The sequence below is a fragment of the Vigna angularis genome, chromosome 1 (assembly GCF_016808095.1).
Source record: "Vigna angularis cultivar LongXiaoDou No.4 chromosome 1, ASM1680809v1, whole genome shotgun sequence".
NCBI classification, from domain to species: domain Eukaryota; kingdom Viridiplantae; phylum Streptophyta; class Magnoliopsida; order Fabales; family Fabaceae; genus Vigna; species Vigna angularis.
In genome coordinates this window covers 62,239,479-62,254,745 of record NC_068970.1, presented here as the reverse complement: position 1 = coordinate 62,254,745, position 15,267 = coordinate 62,239,479, and the positions used below count along the sequence as shown (strand labels likewise).

The 15,267-nt window shown below is 31.2% G+C and overlaps 3 protein-coding genes across 3 annotated transcripts; all 3 read left to right on the top strand.

Annotated features, from left to right (window-relative positions):
- Positions 1-1,012: 1,012 nt before the first annotated feature.
- On the top strand, positions 1,013-4,170 carry LOC108322913 (calcineurin B-like protein 7). The gene is made up of 8 exons (XM_017555210.2): positions 1,013-1,174; positions 1,275-1,357; positions 1,615-1,674; positions 1,802-1,910; positions 1,988-2,040; positions 2,162-2,242; positions 2,356-2,468; positions 3,507-4,170. The coding sequence occupies exons 1-8, from the start codon at positions 1,105-1,107 to the stop codon at positions 3,661-3,663; spliced, it is 726 nt and encodes a 241-aa protein (XP_017410699.1). The 5' UTR covers positions 1,013-1,104; the 3' UTR covers positions 3,664-4,170.
- Positions 4,171-6,621: 2,451 nt separating this feature from the next.
- On the top strand, positions 6,622-9,582 carry LOC108322904 (phosphatidylinositol 4-kinase gamma 4). The gene is made up of 2 exons (XM_017555193.2): positions 6,622-8,503; positions 8,982-9,582. The coding sequence occupies exons 1-2, from the start codon at positions 7,169-7,171 to the stop codon at positions 9,357-9,359; spliced, it is 1,713 nt and encodes a 570-aa protein (XP_017410682.1). The 5' UTR covers positions 6,622-7,168; the 3' UTR covers positions 9,360-9,582.
- A 1,888-nt stretch (positions 9,583-11,470) lies between these two features.
- On the top strand, positions 11,471-13,710 carry LOC108322892 (uncharacterized). The gene is made up of 2 exons (XM_017555179.2): positions 11,471-11,476; positions 12,699-13,710. The coding sequence occupies exons 1-2, from the start codon at positions 11,471-11,473 to the stop codon at positions 13,437-13,439; spliced, it is 747 nt and encodes a 248-aa protein (XP_017410668.1). The 3' UTR covers positions 13,440-13,710.
- Positions 13,711-15,267: the final 1,557 nt, after the last annotated feature.

Sequence of the window (15,267 nt, the reverse complement as noted above, 5' to 3'; positions counted from 1 at the left end):
TTCAAAATTAGTCATTGCAAATATTCTCAAAATAATAAACACAACAAATATCGACAAAAAGAATAGTTAACATTTGTTATAAACTAGTGATATCAACATTGATAAAAAAAATTCTGACTTACTCGAATGATATATAATATTATTCCACACTAATGGAAAAAAAATTTAGTTATGTCAATAAAAAAATACTATGAACATTGGTTGAAAAAAATCTTTCTGACTTAAGTCTAAAAATTGTTTCATTACTGTGAATAAAGAAACTCCACCATTGGTTGAAAAACAACTTGTCAATATTGATAAAAGAAAGCCATGGCCTATGTTAGTAAGTTTTTTAAAAAATCTGCTATTATAAAAATGATCAATAAATAATTAATTAAAATTGACATCAACTAAAGATAATATTAATCTATGTCAACCAGAAATAAATGTATTTAAAGTGAAAAAAGAAAAATACAGTGCATGTTGATAAAGAAAATTTTAATTAATGTCGAATGAAAAATAACACTAACCTATGTCAACCAAAAAAATAATATTAATGATGTCGTTAAAAACAACCTTAATTAATTTTATTTTAAAAGAAACTTTCTCCAACATTAGTTGATAAAATATATCAAGTAGATGACCCGCAATATTGAGCCAATAAAATTTTGGGAAGAGAAAATATCATATTATTTATATTTTTAAAATAGAATATAAATTTGTCTAGTTTAAAGTGATATCTTTATAAAATTTTAAATATTTTTAAAAATATACTTTTTTATTATAAAACACTTCAAATGTAAATTTCTCGTCGCAACTAAAATATCATTTAATTCTTATAATTGTCGCAACTTAATCTTAAAGTATTACTTATTCCTTTTTTTTAAAGTAACTCTTAAACCTTGTAGCTTTATTTTTAACGAATATTTGCTAACTCTATCAAGGTATAATTAACGTGTATTTTGCGAAAAAAGAAATGATAGTCCTTAACTTTTTCTATTTATTACTAAAACAAAAATATTCCTATTGTTCCCTGCATATTAGAACATATTTATAGTACGATGCAGTGCAATATCAAATTCTCGTTCCCTACCAGAGTATAGAACACAGAAAAAAGTGCAATTGATGGGGTGTTGTTGCTCCAAAGAGCGACTTCATCTTCAAGATCCAGCACTTCTTGCTTCCCAAACCTATTGTAAGCATTCTTTCTAATTTTGTAATCCCTTTTGTATTATGAGATTTCGTGTTCAACTTTCATTAATCAATTTCTTATTCCTCTGGGTATATTCGTGCAGTTAAAATTTCTGAAATTGAAGCATTGCATGTTCTGTTCAAGAAATTAAGCAGCTCGATGGTGGACGACGGGGTTATCAGCAAAGTAATTAAATTAAGCTCTTAAGTTCGGGCCCAAAACACTAAATAAACGCCGCATACCTCTTGTTTGAATATATTCTGCTTCGAGCAATTTAAGGAGCTTGTTTCATATACTTAGTATATATTTCAAATAATCAAAGGAATTGTTGTTCACAATCGCTCGAAATTTCAGGAAACTGGTGTAATTTACCTTTATTCTACTATATTTGGCATTGTGCCACTTAATTAACAAAGGAGTTGTATATCTTGAATTTTATGCAGGAAGAGTTTCAGCTTGGAATACTTGGAAGCAGCAAGAAACGAAGCTTATTTACTGACAGGGTCAGTTTCTTCTTATTTAACTTTTATCAATTTACTGTGATAATAAAATGGTGGCCACTGACCTGTGCTACAATCTTTTTGAGTTTCTTTTGCAATGAGTCAGTGATAATAATAAATATGTTCACAGTTATTTCAATTATTTGACTCCAAAAGAGATGGGGTGATAGAATTTGGAGTGTTCATTCGAGGTCTAAGTGTCTTCCACCCAGCAGCACCACAAGCACAAAAAGCAGATTGTAAGAATTCCTCTGGAAAGTGTGAGTCTGCATGCTTTACTGTATTTATGCTGAAGCCTTGGTGTCTATTGTGGCAGTTTCATTTCGACTCTATGATATATGTCAAAAAGGCTTTATTGAACGCGAGGAGGTAAACAAAATATCGAGATGTTTAAGAATAAATTGCATATAACGCATGGCATAAACTATAGAAGTAACTCTGATGAACATTTAAAACCCGGTAGAGTGATTATATTTTTCAAAATATGAAGGTAAAAGAGATGATATGTGCACTACTGAGTGAGTCAGATCTGGTTCTGTCTAATGACATAATTGAAGTCGTACTTGATAAGGTATCAGCACTTTCCTTTTTCATCGTTAAATTATTGTTTGGGGATTAATTAATTATTGTTTTATAAAACATGTAATTAAATATGTACTTTACCCCACTTGCATTGTTCCACAGACCTTCGAAGAAGCAGACTCAAAAGGAGATGGAAGGATTGATCCAGAGGAGTGGCAAGAATTTGTTGGTCGAAAGCCATCCTTATTGAGGAATATGACTATTCCTTATCTGAAGTAATATGCTCTTTTCCCTTTCATAGCTTTTGATGCTTATATAATACATGTTGTGGATACAGTTCTTTTTCTTGTTGTTACCCACCAATATAAACAGACAAATTATCAGCAGCTTATTGCACTTGCACAACCTTTTTTCTAAATAGACTTCCATGAATGCAAAATCCTTTGCCTCCTGACATAAAAACGATTTCATTTTCAACGACCAATCGATTCCCCAATGGATGGACAATTTTAGTTCACTTTAATGTTAATTCCTTGTAGGCTTCGACCTATGTAACCTAGCTTGAAAAGTTAATGTTAATTCCTCCACAATTTTAGTTTGGTTATGCTATATTTTTAACCCCCGTGCCAAATTCAATTTTTAAAAAAATAACATTTTTTCGAAACAATTTTTTAATTTGACGTTCATCACAAGTTAATACTATAATATTGTATATATAAAAAAAAATTGAAGCTATATTTTCATATTTATACATCAATATAATATTCAATTTGATATTTCTGTAATCAAATTTTATTAGATGGCATGCAAATATCTAACCATGAAATGTCAAAGTGTCATGCATAGTAATAGTAATAGTAAATGTTGAGATTTGTAATATTATTATTTTTTTAAAATTAAATGAGATACATACTATAACTTCTAATTATAAGTGGAATGTAAAAGATATATATGCTCAAAATGTATTAAAATCAAACAATCTATAATTTACATGAACTTTTTGAGCTTAATTTTAAACTATTATTGTTTACATATTTTTACAATGTCAACATACTAAAAATAATCTTAAATATGACTTTTTAAAGTAATAATCACAAAATCTAGCAATTCTACCATGCAGCTAAAGGAATTTTTTTTTAATGTTCTTCTTTATCATCCACTTCCTTTGTTACTACAAGGCTAAAAATAAGCTTGGTTATTGAAAAGATGTCATGAATATGATATTATAATTGTTCTAGAAAAACATCAGAACTTCCTTCTGTTCCTGGAGATTATCCAAATTAGTTATAAACAGTAGTTACTTATCATTGCAGGGATCTTAATACACAGTTTCCTAGCTTTAAACAAACATCAGGCATTGAAGACTATACAAGCAGCTCCTCCCCTGAGAAAAACAGCAGTAGCTCCTTAGAAGGAGAATCTCCACAGTGTGAACATCAATATTACGCAACTAAAAGAGATAATCTTTGAATAATACATATACTATTCCTCTTATTTGCAATTTAAGCTTCAATTTCTTTCAAATGTTGCCCTAAGCAGATACATATATAACACACTGTCTTCTAATGTGAGTTTAGAAGTTGTTCTGTACTTGCAGCCTGGGCTACAAGCTACATGGGTTCCCCGATCAACCAACCAAAAGGAATGACACTTTTGTCCATTTTTGGTAGACAAAAACACCTAGTCATGCAATGTTGGCTGTTGCTTTCTGCACCCTGTCATATTTCTTCCAACACCATATCACTCCGGAATCTGGAAATATTTTTCTGAAAACAATCACTCCTTTTATTAGGAAAAAAAATTCTTCCTGAAGCTTTTTGATGAGGTGGACGAAGAAATTTGATGCATGTAAGAAGATTCTTGCTTTTAGGAAAGTCCAAATTGAGTCTTCTCCAAGTATTTTTCATTTTAAATTTTGTCTCAAAATCTTTGTTACATCTTTTATGTTTTTAGTTAATGAAATTTGAGGTTAATTTACTTCTGGTCCTTCAAATTTACAAACAATTCATTTGAGTCTCCAAAATTTGAAAAATATGATTTTAGTTTTTTTTTTTGGGAATATGTTGCTTGCTAAAACATTATTTATATATGTGTCAGATAACTTTTCTTAATGTCAATTAAGTTTTAGATAAAACTTAACGTTTTTAAGTCTCCAAACAATAAATTTAAAAAATTATAATTGAATTTTTCTAAAGTGAGATATTAAAACTATTTTTTTTTAAAAATTGAATATAAAAATCAGATATGCCCTGAGTTTTAGAAAATAAAAATATAATTAATCCATAATTTAATCTCAGATTCTATAATCAAATGGAAATTTATTGAAATAACCCTTTAATACTAAACAAGTAAAAAAACACATGTATTACTGTTTACTTTTTAATTATAATAAAAAAAAATGTGTTAATATAATTTGTGAATGCAGTAAAAACATTTCCAAAAGTGCAAAATATGCATTGATTCTACGGTTAAATTTGATTAGTTAAATTATATATATTTGATAAAGAAAATACACTAAAATAAGCAAATAACACGAATAAGTAAATATGCATTAATTAACTTTTACTTGTAGATTATATTTTATTTATATTACTCTATATTGAACTTCTGTAATTAAATGATTATCAGTTGTTTTAGTAAAGTGCATTAAAAGAAAATTCAGATACTCACATGTGGTGAATATCTCAAATAAGAATATATATGATAGTGTAAAGTTATTCGAATGGTCAAAGTTTCTAAGATATCAAAATTGTATTGTATAATAGGTATCACTACTTTTTACCACATAATCCAAAAAAAAACTAAGATATGTATCATATGAATATAGAGTTTGCTCTAACTAGGTTGAAATTAAAAAAAAAAAAAAGAGAAAAAAAAAGAAGAAGAGTAATTAACACGAGAAACATATTTGGGTCAAGGAGCATGTGATGAAGAATCATGACATTGGAAAACATATATCAATACACATAAAAAGTTGAATTATGTTGGGTCAAAAAAAATTCATTAACCTCTTTTCTCATTACTATAGTGCATTATTAGTACTAATGTAGATCTCAAAGTCATGGGACACCAAATCCCACATTCCCATAGACATAGCTGAATTTTCATAACATTAATTTGCTTATAACAAAAGCTAAACCTATAGTTTTATTTACAAGTTGAAAGTTTTGTTCAATGAATAAGGATCTTTAGGGAGCAAAAAGCAACACAAAATGAGTGAATCTGAAATTCAGGGTCATGAGACAAAATAAAACAAGTATCTATGTTTTTGCCAACTGCTTTTGTGAATGTGAAGGTGTTTGCTAAAGCACTGCAACTTTAATTCTAGGAAAAAGACAAACCCCTCATAGTACTCTACCATTGAATCTTCATTGCATTGCAATCTTCAAGATTCCGACAACATTATTCATAACTTGTTCTAATATAAATTACATAAATTATATAAAAGCTAAACATCTTATAACACATTATATAAAAACCAATCCAATCTTCTTTTTACTAATAAACAATACATGAATTTATACGCTTATACTGTAGTTATAAATTTATTAATTTCATAAAAAGTATCGTAAAATATATTTAAAAGAAAAGGAAATCAATTTTGTTTTAAAATTGTCTTTAAACAGTATTATATTTTTAAAAATAAACACTTCCTTTTATGATGTTAATTATTCTTTTTAATCATAATATAAAAAATAAATAACAATAAATAATATTCTTTATTGATATAATATTTTAATAATTTTTATTAATGTCTTTTAAATTATTATCATAGTAAGTTTACCCATTAAAGGGAGCTATCTAAGTCTAAACTTTGTTTTTTTGTTCCTCGCTTTAATATAGTTTTGTAACTAAACAATTATACCGTCTTATCACTCTTTTGCAACAACTAATGGCTATTGTGAATTTAAAAATTCCTTTAACAAATTAAGAAAAATTACGGAAGTTATTTAATTTGATTAATAACATGACCTTTTCTTGAAAAATTATATTATTTTTTGAATTACTAAAATTAACCACTAAAAAGTAAACACGTAATGAATTCAAAATAGAAAATCTTCAATGTCATTATTGCACATCTAACATAATTTTCCAATACATTTAAATTTCATATTTAACTTTCATTAATAAGTAGTACAGTATCATTAAGACAAAGAAGACTCAAATTAAATACTGCCCATAGTAATAATCTTAAATATACAAAAAAAAAATTGAAACAGAAAAAGTAATAATACCGCTTAATTTCCATGAATTCACACTAATGGTGGTCATTAAGCTATTAATCCTGGTTAAATAAGGAAACGGATTGCTGTTAAGGTTGACGGCAAGAGGTAGGTTAAAAAGAAAATAAAAGCAAGGAAGAATAGGGTGTTAAGTCACCGTTATAGTGGCTGGGTCAAAACTGTATAAAAAGGCAACGGCTACAATACCGTTTATCTCACACACTCTTACTTTCTTCTACAACGTCACTGGTTTATCGGACCAAGAAGTTCGGTCCCTCACTCACTGTTGTGGTGTGGTGATAACACATAACACACCACGTACATCGATATCGGAAAATGCCACAATCCCATTATTCTTCTCAATTCTTCCGCAATTCATCACCCTCTCTGCGACCATCCTTTCCTTTTAAGCTCTTCATTCTCTCACTTTTTCCTTTGGTTCTTTCCTCTTGGTAAGAGTCCCCTCTCGCTTGCTTCGCTTCCACCATTTGTTCGAGAGTTATTGCTTTTGTTTTTGTTTTTACCGTTATTCTTCATTCCATCGTCCAGTTCCATCATCCATTCCCACAGCACAATCAAAATTCCCTTCTGGGCACCTCAAAAACAGGTTCTCTGTCTTGTTTATTTGGGTCCCATTGAGTTGTATCATCAAAATAATAATTTCGGAGTAAAGCAGAAAACGGGTAAGATAAGGTAAGGCAAATTGGGAACCCGGGACAAGAAAAAGGGAAAAAAAGTGATTGACTTGAGAGATGTCAATTGCTGAGTTTGCTTTGAGTTCAGTTTGCGAAGAGAAGGGGCAATGGGAAGGGCAGCCGGGACATTGTTCTGGTGAGCCAATCTTGATTTACCTCACTGTGGATGGCGCTGTAACCCCAATGCGCGTGTTGGAGTCTGATTCCATTGCTTCGGTGAAACTGAGGATTCAACAGTGCAAAGGCTTCGTGGTGAAAAAGCAGAAGTTGGTTTTCGGTGGCAGAGAGCTAGCTCGGAGTGGCACTCTTATCAAGGAGTATGGTGTCGCTGACGGCAATGTTCTTCACATGGTTCTTCGCCTCTCTGATCTTCTTTTCATTGTTGTGAGGACCGTTTCTGGGAAGGAGTATGAGTTCCACATCGACAGACACCGAAATGTGGGTTATCTGAAACAACGCATTAGAAAAAAAGGGGAAGGTTTCATTGATCTTGAGGATGATCAAGAGCTTTTCTGCAATGGTGAGAAGCTCGATGATCAGAGTGTCTTCCATGACATATGCAAGAGTGAAGACGATGTGGTTCATTTGATAATTAAGAAATCGGCCAAGATTAGGACCACCCCGATTCAGAAGGATTTGAAGCTCTCCGTGAAGGCACCAGGTGAAGTAGTGAAACATAATAGGGACAAACATGTTCACATAGCAAATGTGCCACCTGACGTATGTTTTTGGTTGGAACCAATCATTCTGAATCCCAAGATCAATTTTTTTCCTTTCCTCTGGGATATGATAAACTCCACATTTGAAGGTTTGAAGAGAGGAAACGACCCTATTAGGTCCTCTGAGGGCACTGGAGGGACTTACTTCATGCAAGATTCAACAGGTCAGGAGTATGTTTCTGTTTTTAAGCCAATGGATGAGGAACCGATGGCTGTGAACAACCCAAGAGGTCTTCCGAGTTCAACCAATGGCGAAGGTTTGAAAATAGGGACAAAGGTTGGTGAAGGAGCCTTGAGGGAAGTTGCAGCATACTTGTTGGATCATCCACAGAGTGGGCCACGTCTGTTATCAGGTGAAGAAGTAGGCTTTTCTGGTGTTCCCCCTACTATTATGGTGCAGTGCCTACACAAAAAGTTTAACCACCCAAATGGGTTTTCTTGCTCCTCAAAAGATGTTAAGATCGGATCACTGCAGAAGTTCACTAGTAATGATGGTAACTGTGAGGACTTCGGACCCTGGGCTTTCCCAGTGGAGGAAGTGCATAAGATTACTGTGCTTGATATAAGATTGGCCAATGCAGACAGGCATGGTGGGAATATATTGATCAGAAAGGAAGCAGATGGCAAGATAAAGCTCATTCCTATTGATCATGGCTATTGTCTACCAGATAAAGTAAGCATTTCTTTTCCCATTATGTGCAGACCAATCATCCAAAATCATGTTGAAATACCGGCAAATATGATTTTAGATTAATACTCACATGTTTAGTGCTGGATCGAGGAATTAATTCTGAGTCCAATATCAAATTTAAACTGAAACAAGATCAAACACATCCTAATTCCACTTTTTTCTTCAGTATTTATGTTCTAATTTTGCATCCCTTTTGGCATCCACATTGCAGATCACATCCCATATGTGATTCTAATGCAGAGAAATTATTTCCTTCTTGTGACATGATTAATTCGTTGAAAGATATGGAGGAGCATAATTTTCTAGCTGTTTGTAACTTATTTTTTATGCAAACTAGGTGTGTGGAATAACTGAAGTGATCGTTGCATTGATACATAGTACTAGTAAAGTTCACATTCTATGACTCAAGATTATTCTGATCTTGATTGAATATGGAGTAACTTGATTATTGTTTCTGCAGTTTGAAGATTGCACATTTGACTGGCTTTACTGGCCGCAAGCTCGTCAGCCTTACTCTCCTGAGACGATTGAATATATAAATTCTCTGGATGCTGAAAAAGACTTGGAACTTTTGAAATGTTATGGCTGGGATATGCCACTTCAGTGTGCTAGAACACTTCGCATTTCCACAATGTTGCTGAAGAAAGGTGTTGAGAGAGGCCTTACTCCCTACGAAATAGGAAGCATAATGTGTAGGGAAAATTTGAACAAGGAATCTGTGATTGAACAGATTATTGGGGAAGCCCAAGATTCCCTGCATCCAGGCATGGAGGAACCAGAATTTCTTGAAGCCATCTCTCAAAGCATGGATTCCCACCTTGAGAAGCTTGAAAAGTAGACTCTCTTTTTCTGAGTTATAGGTGTATTCAGTGTATGAGTCCATTTTGTGATGGACTGCAGGTTGCATAAACTGTGATATGGATTGATGTGTTCTAGACATAGGCCTCATCATCATGTTCTTGTCTATTTTTGGATGATTCTTTGAACTTTTTTTCAGGATTGTAATGTCGTGTTGAACATAAAGCAAGGGTCTAAATAAGATGTATTATACTAAGGTTTCATATATCATAGTAGAATTGTACGAGCTGTGACAAAGAACTGGATCTGTCACATGTACATAATAAATGTTACACGTTAGGTGTCACCCCTAAAAATGTAAAATCTTAGGGGGTTTATGGAATGGATTTTTTACTCTTTGCCTGCATCTTAGTTGGACTTGTCGCTATATGATAAGGGAACAAACAAAAACATGCAAGTATTGGAATGATTGTATAATTTAAATAAGCAGACATTTTTGTATGTGTTTTGAAGAACATTCAGAGTATTTCTTTTCTCTTGATGATTGTGTGTGGCTACGCATTGGCAATTTGGCATTATGATATGACATTGATTCAACAAGAAAGTAAAAACGATTTTACTAGTAGTCAAGAAAGTGAAAAAGACAATGACAACCATGTGGTCTGATTATGACCATAAGAAAGAAGAGACTCCAACAAAAGTTTTGGTTAAGAAATAGATGATTTCCAAAATAATTATATTAATTTTTTATTTCACATAAATAATTTTTAATTTTGATAAGAACTTTTTAATTTTTTATAATTTAATGTTATCAATTTTTTTTTCTCACATAAACCACTCAAAATTAGTTGTTGCTTGGCGATTGGAATACAAAGATCTCTGGTTGGACATTGAAGAAAGGGAAGTAGATAGAAAGTCTACTTGCTATTTCATTGAGAATGTCTTTCCATGTTGGTGATAACAAAATTCTGATAATTGTATCTCACATCATGAACACGAGAAGGTTTTTGCTAAATGTTAGTTATCATAGGCATTGTGCATATACTTAGTCATTCGTTGTTAATTTATAGTTAGTATTTGATCAAAGTATTTAACCTAACACATTCAATTAATTTTTTTTAATAACTTAGCTGTTAAATTAATTGATAAATTTAAATAAGTAATGTAAAAGGGTATGTGAATGTAATTTGTATTTCATAGATAAAATATATTGTGCTGGTTATATTGTTTTTTCTATGTTAATATTAAACCCTTGTTTTTAAAATATTAAACATTATATAGAAAAACGGTAATGAGAAAGTAGAAGAACATTATTTATTAGAAAATGTTGAGAAAATAATAATAATACTGAAAAGTTATTTACTAACCTCTCTATTAGTCAAACAAGTTATTTAGTTGGTTAAATCCACTTATAGTTATAACTCATGTCTACTTTTTCTAATTTGAAAATATTTTAATAAAATTTCACCTTTAATAATATATTATTTATTTTAATTTTCAATACGTTTAATCATTTTTATGACATTTCATATTTATATTACTTAATTTAGCCACTGATTTGATTAAATTTATAAGTTTTTTCACAATTTGTTAAAATTTCATTTAACTTATTAATTATTAGTTTTACCATTATTTTCTTTCCATTTTTATCCCTGTTTTGATCATGTATGTTCAAAGGAGAAAATTTTGGTTATGATACGGAGGTTTGATCATCATAAATCTTGATTTTGAGATTATGTAGGTACATTTATAATTTGAAATTTTTTATCTTTAGTGCAATTTCTAATTAAAGTTTGTAACAAATCTAGATATAGATAGCATAAAAACATTTGTATTTTGATTTTTTTCTTATTATAAATATTTTTTTTAATTTTTCTTTGGGATTGATTTCAATTTTAGTAATAAAGTTTATAATAATCTTGTTAATTGATTAAAAAAAGTTTTCTAAATTGTTTTGAAACATAAAAAAAAAAACTAATTTTTGAAAGAAAAAAAAATTCATTCATTTTAATTGAGAATATTAACTGGTCCTATTTTAACATCAAAGAGTCATATATGTAATTTTATTTTGATTAATGTGGCTTTGTGTTTCCTTCTTCTCAATTTTTGAAGGAGCTTATGTGAAGAGCGACCAAAATTAAATGTAGCTGAATGGATGTCAGTTCAAATTGACTTTTGATACATGTAACTCTATATAGAATATGATTATTTTGAAAGGGTTGAAAAATACGTTGAAAATGAGTTGGAAAAGCTAAAGATAAATTAAGTGTCAAATATGTTGAATTGTTTACCCAAGTAACTAACCACAATGCATGGGACCTTCTGATAGCTCTAATTTTAATCAAACAAAATCAAGTTCGTTCAACCAATCCACTTTTCGGTGAAAAAATTAAATTAAATTCTTTCATAAAAGGAAAATTATCCATTTAAAATAAAAGAATAAAATAAAAATAGAGTATGCAATGTAAAAGCACATGTTTTACAATAAAGAATGATATTAGAGCAAAGTAATGTATAACAGCTAGCATTTTATCACGGAGCTCGATTGCCTGAATTATTTTGGTACAACTGGTCTCATTTGTCAAACCCAACATCTGACACTTCCAGACTTTGTAACAATGACCATACTGTTAAAAAATTCTCTATATTAAAATATAATTACATAAAAAGAATTAACACAAATCTCAATCTAAATATGTCAAGATAATTTTTTTATTAAATGTGAATTCAAACTCATATTTATTACATTCCTAATATTAGAAACTGACGGGATTAAGAATTACCATGTGTTTACAAATTGTTTTCGTTAATTAAACCTTGTTTTAACATTATATAATAGATCTTAGAATAATTATGTGAATCCGTGGTTGATAATATTTAATAAAATATCTTATTTCAATTAATTTAATGTTTTTGCTTTAAATTTGAAACAGTAACCGTAAAAACTTGTGACAGAAATTGCATAAAGACGCAGTTGTTGTAATTGAAAAGAATGTTAGTGCGGCAGAGGGACCACCGTCATTACTCCATGTAGTCCTCACTCCAACACAGTCAACAACACTCTTCACTACAAGACAAAAATCTATTTATTTTTACTAATATTACTACTATTCTTTATTAATCAATGTTATTTAGAAAATGTTATATTGTTTAGAAAATGTTATTAAATGAAATGAAGTTAATTAATATTTGAAAAAAGTATGATTTTTGTTTTCTATAAAAAGTAATTAAATTAATGTTTTATTAGGAGAGGTGGAAATACCAGTAATAGAGCACTACAAAAATTGAAAAGCAGAACTGAGAAAGAGAAAAGAAAAGCGATTTTTGTTTTATAATTTGCGACAATTTCTTTTATTTTTCTTAAACCATGTGGGTTTAGTTTTGTCTCATCGTTAAATTATGCGCACACATCCTCTTCCATATCCTTTTCCTGCTTCTTTCAACAACACACACTTCCACTCTGGCTATCCCTCCACCACCGCAGGCCGCGGCGGCCGGAGCTCCTCCGCCCCATGTCGCACCGAGGCCGAAACGGCCGCGTCCGCCGTCGGGGCGCACCAACCTCGCTTCCTGCGTGGTGGCCTCCATCTTCCTAATCTTCATCGTCATCGTCGTCCTCATTGTGTACTACACCGTGTTCAAACCCCAGGACCCCAAGATCGCCGTCAACGCCGTCCAGCTCCCCTCGTTCTCCGTCGTTAACGGCACCGTCAACTTCACGTTCTCCCAATACGCCGCCGTCCGGAACCCTAACCGCGCCGCCTTCTCCCACTACGACAGCTCCCTCCAGCTCCTCTACTCCGGCAGCCAGGTCGGCTTCATGTTCATTCCGGCCGGCGAGATCGACGCCGGCCGGACGCAGTACATGGCCGCCACCTTCTCCGTCCAGTCCTTCCCCCTCTCCGCGCCCAACAGGGTGGGGCCCACTCTGGCCAACGGCGACGGAGTGGGCTTCAACTATGGGCTTAGGATTGAGCCCACTATGGAAATCGAGTCCAAGTTGGAGATGGCGGGCCGCGTGAAAGTCTTACACTTCTTCACCCATCATGTTTACGCGAAAGCCGGTTGCAGGGTCGCCATTGCCGTAACCGATGGATCCGTGTTAGGTTTTCACTGCTAATTCTTTTCTTTTTTTTGCTACTGTAGACTTCACCAGTAAATTAAGTATATAATAATCAGTGTAATTGTTAGTCACCTTGAGTAACCATGGCTTGAGGGTTAAAATTGTAAAGACCCTTTTTTCAATTTTCCTTCCCCAATTCAAAGTTTGGCCATTTTGTTCCTCGAATTGCGGAAGTTTTGATGGAAGTGTGAATGAGTGTTGCTTTATTGGGATAAGTTAAAGCATAAGTAAAGATGCAAAAAGTGAAGGAGAATGATGAGTTTGAAAGGAAGATGGAGAGAGAAAGAAGCTGTTTTTCTTTGGCTTTTGTGATGGTAATTAATTGTTGGTTAAGCAAAGTTGGATTCCATTGTTGATAGTGATACTAATTTGACTATTGGTGTGAAAATTGGAATGGGTTTTAGTGAGAAAAAAAGGGCATTCCTATATTTGTCTTGTTTGATAGCAAGTAATTCTATATTTACCTTTATTTCGATGGAAACACCAATGTTGTTAGTTATGTATTTTCGTTAGTTTATGTGATTTTGACATTACTCTGTTCAAACGCCCAACCTTAATAATGGGTTAACTACTTTATTTGTTTTTTTAGGTTTATTTTTCTTTTTACGGATAATATATAATTCTTCTTGTATTACTATGTTTGGATTTTAATTTCTTTCTTTGAATTTTCGAATTAAGTGAATGTGCTTAGGGTTAAATTCTCGAATTGCTTCATAAACTACTTTTGACAATCGTTTCTTACAGTTAAAAGTTCTAACATATATTGGGATAGTTTAAAATTAAAAATTAGTCGTCATCTTTTGTTAATGTGTGTTGTGATATTGTCGTCTCTTTACAGTTTTTACGATGATTTGTAAAATGTGTTCATTACACTATCATTAAACAAAAATATATTCTATAAAAAAATATTTATTATGATTTTCAAATTATGATAATAATAATAATAATAAACTTTTAATAAAAAAAAAATTGTTTTTTGGTTGAGACCATACATTGAATAGTGATATTGTATGTGATGATGTATTATTTTGATCACAATATCTCTTTAACATTTTTTAATCATCCTTCACGGTAAAAAAAAATAATTATCCTTCTTTCAAATGTGACTCGTATTGAAAGCACTTTTTTAAACAATATTGATGGTAAAAGAGTTCAAAAGGTTAAGGACCAAATTTAAGGGGAAAAAAAATTCAAGGACTAAAACAAGACTTTAAATTTCAAAAAAAAAATCATATTTAAGTACAAAATTTATATATAAGAAATAATTATATTTAATTGCGTTAATCAATAATTCAAGGAATAACTTTTTTATTTTTATTTTTAAATGTAACTTACAATATTAATGTATATTAACTTAATAACACCATAAAAATGTGAGTGTTTCCTTAACATAATAAATACGGTCACATTTGAAATATTATTTATTTTGTTATTTGGGGTAAGTTAAAAAAGAAAAATGTATGTAAATCATTTTTAGTTCGGATAGTAAGTATCTGAGTTATTTTAAACATATCAAAACAAAGTACAACAATTAAGGCTAAAAGATAAGTATGACCTAAACCCTCATTATAATATCAATGTCTTGATCTTAAAGTTGCTATCATTAACTGTTGATCTGTTAAACTTTCTCCTTGAACAAGTTCATTAACCACTTGAGATTAACCTTCAATTAATTTTTAAAAGGTTATTTATAAGAGCTCAACCTAGCTGTCAAATATTGCTCTTAGAAGAGAAAATAAGTGTTATATCAATTTAAGTTCAAAAATTAAGTTTAATTTATCCACGTCAACTATACCTATATATCGTATTTTGAATAATGTGATGG

Coding starts and splice junctions, on each gene's coding strand:
- LOC108322913 (XM_017555210.2), top strand. CDS start 1,105: ATGGGGTGTTGTTGCTCCAAAGAGCGACTTCATCTTCAAGATCCAGCA. Junction 1,675..1,801: donor GAAGCTTATTTACTGACAGG/GTCAGTTTCTTC, acceptor ATATGTTCACAG/TTATTTCAATTATTTGACTC. Junction 2,469..3,506: donor ATGACTATTCCTTATCTGAA/GTAATATGCTCT, acceptor TTATCATTGCAG/GGATCTTAATACACAGTTTC.
- LOC108322904 (XM_017555193.2), top strand. CDS start 7,169: ATGTCAATTGCTGAGTTTGCTTTGAGTTCAGTTTGCGAAGAGAAGGGG. Junction 8,504..8,981: donor GCTATTGTCTACCAGATAAA/GTAAGCATTTCT, acceptor TTGTTTCTGCAG/TTTGAAGATTGCACATTTGA.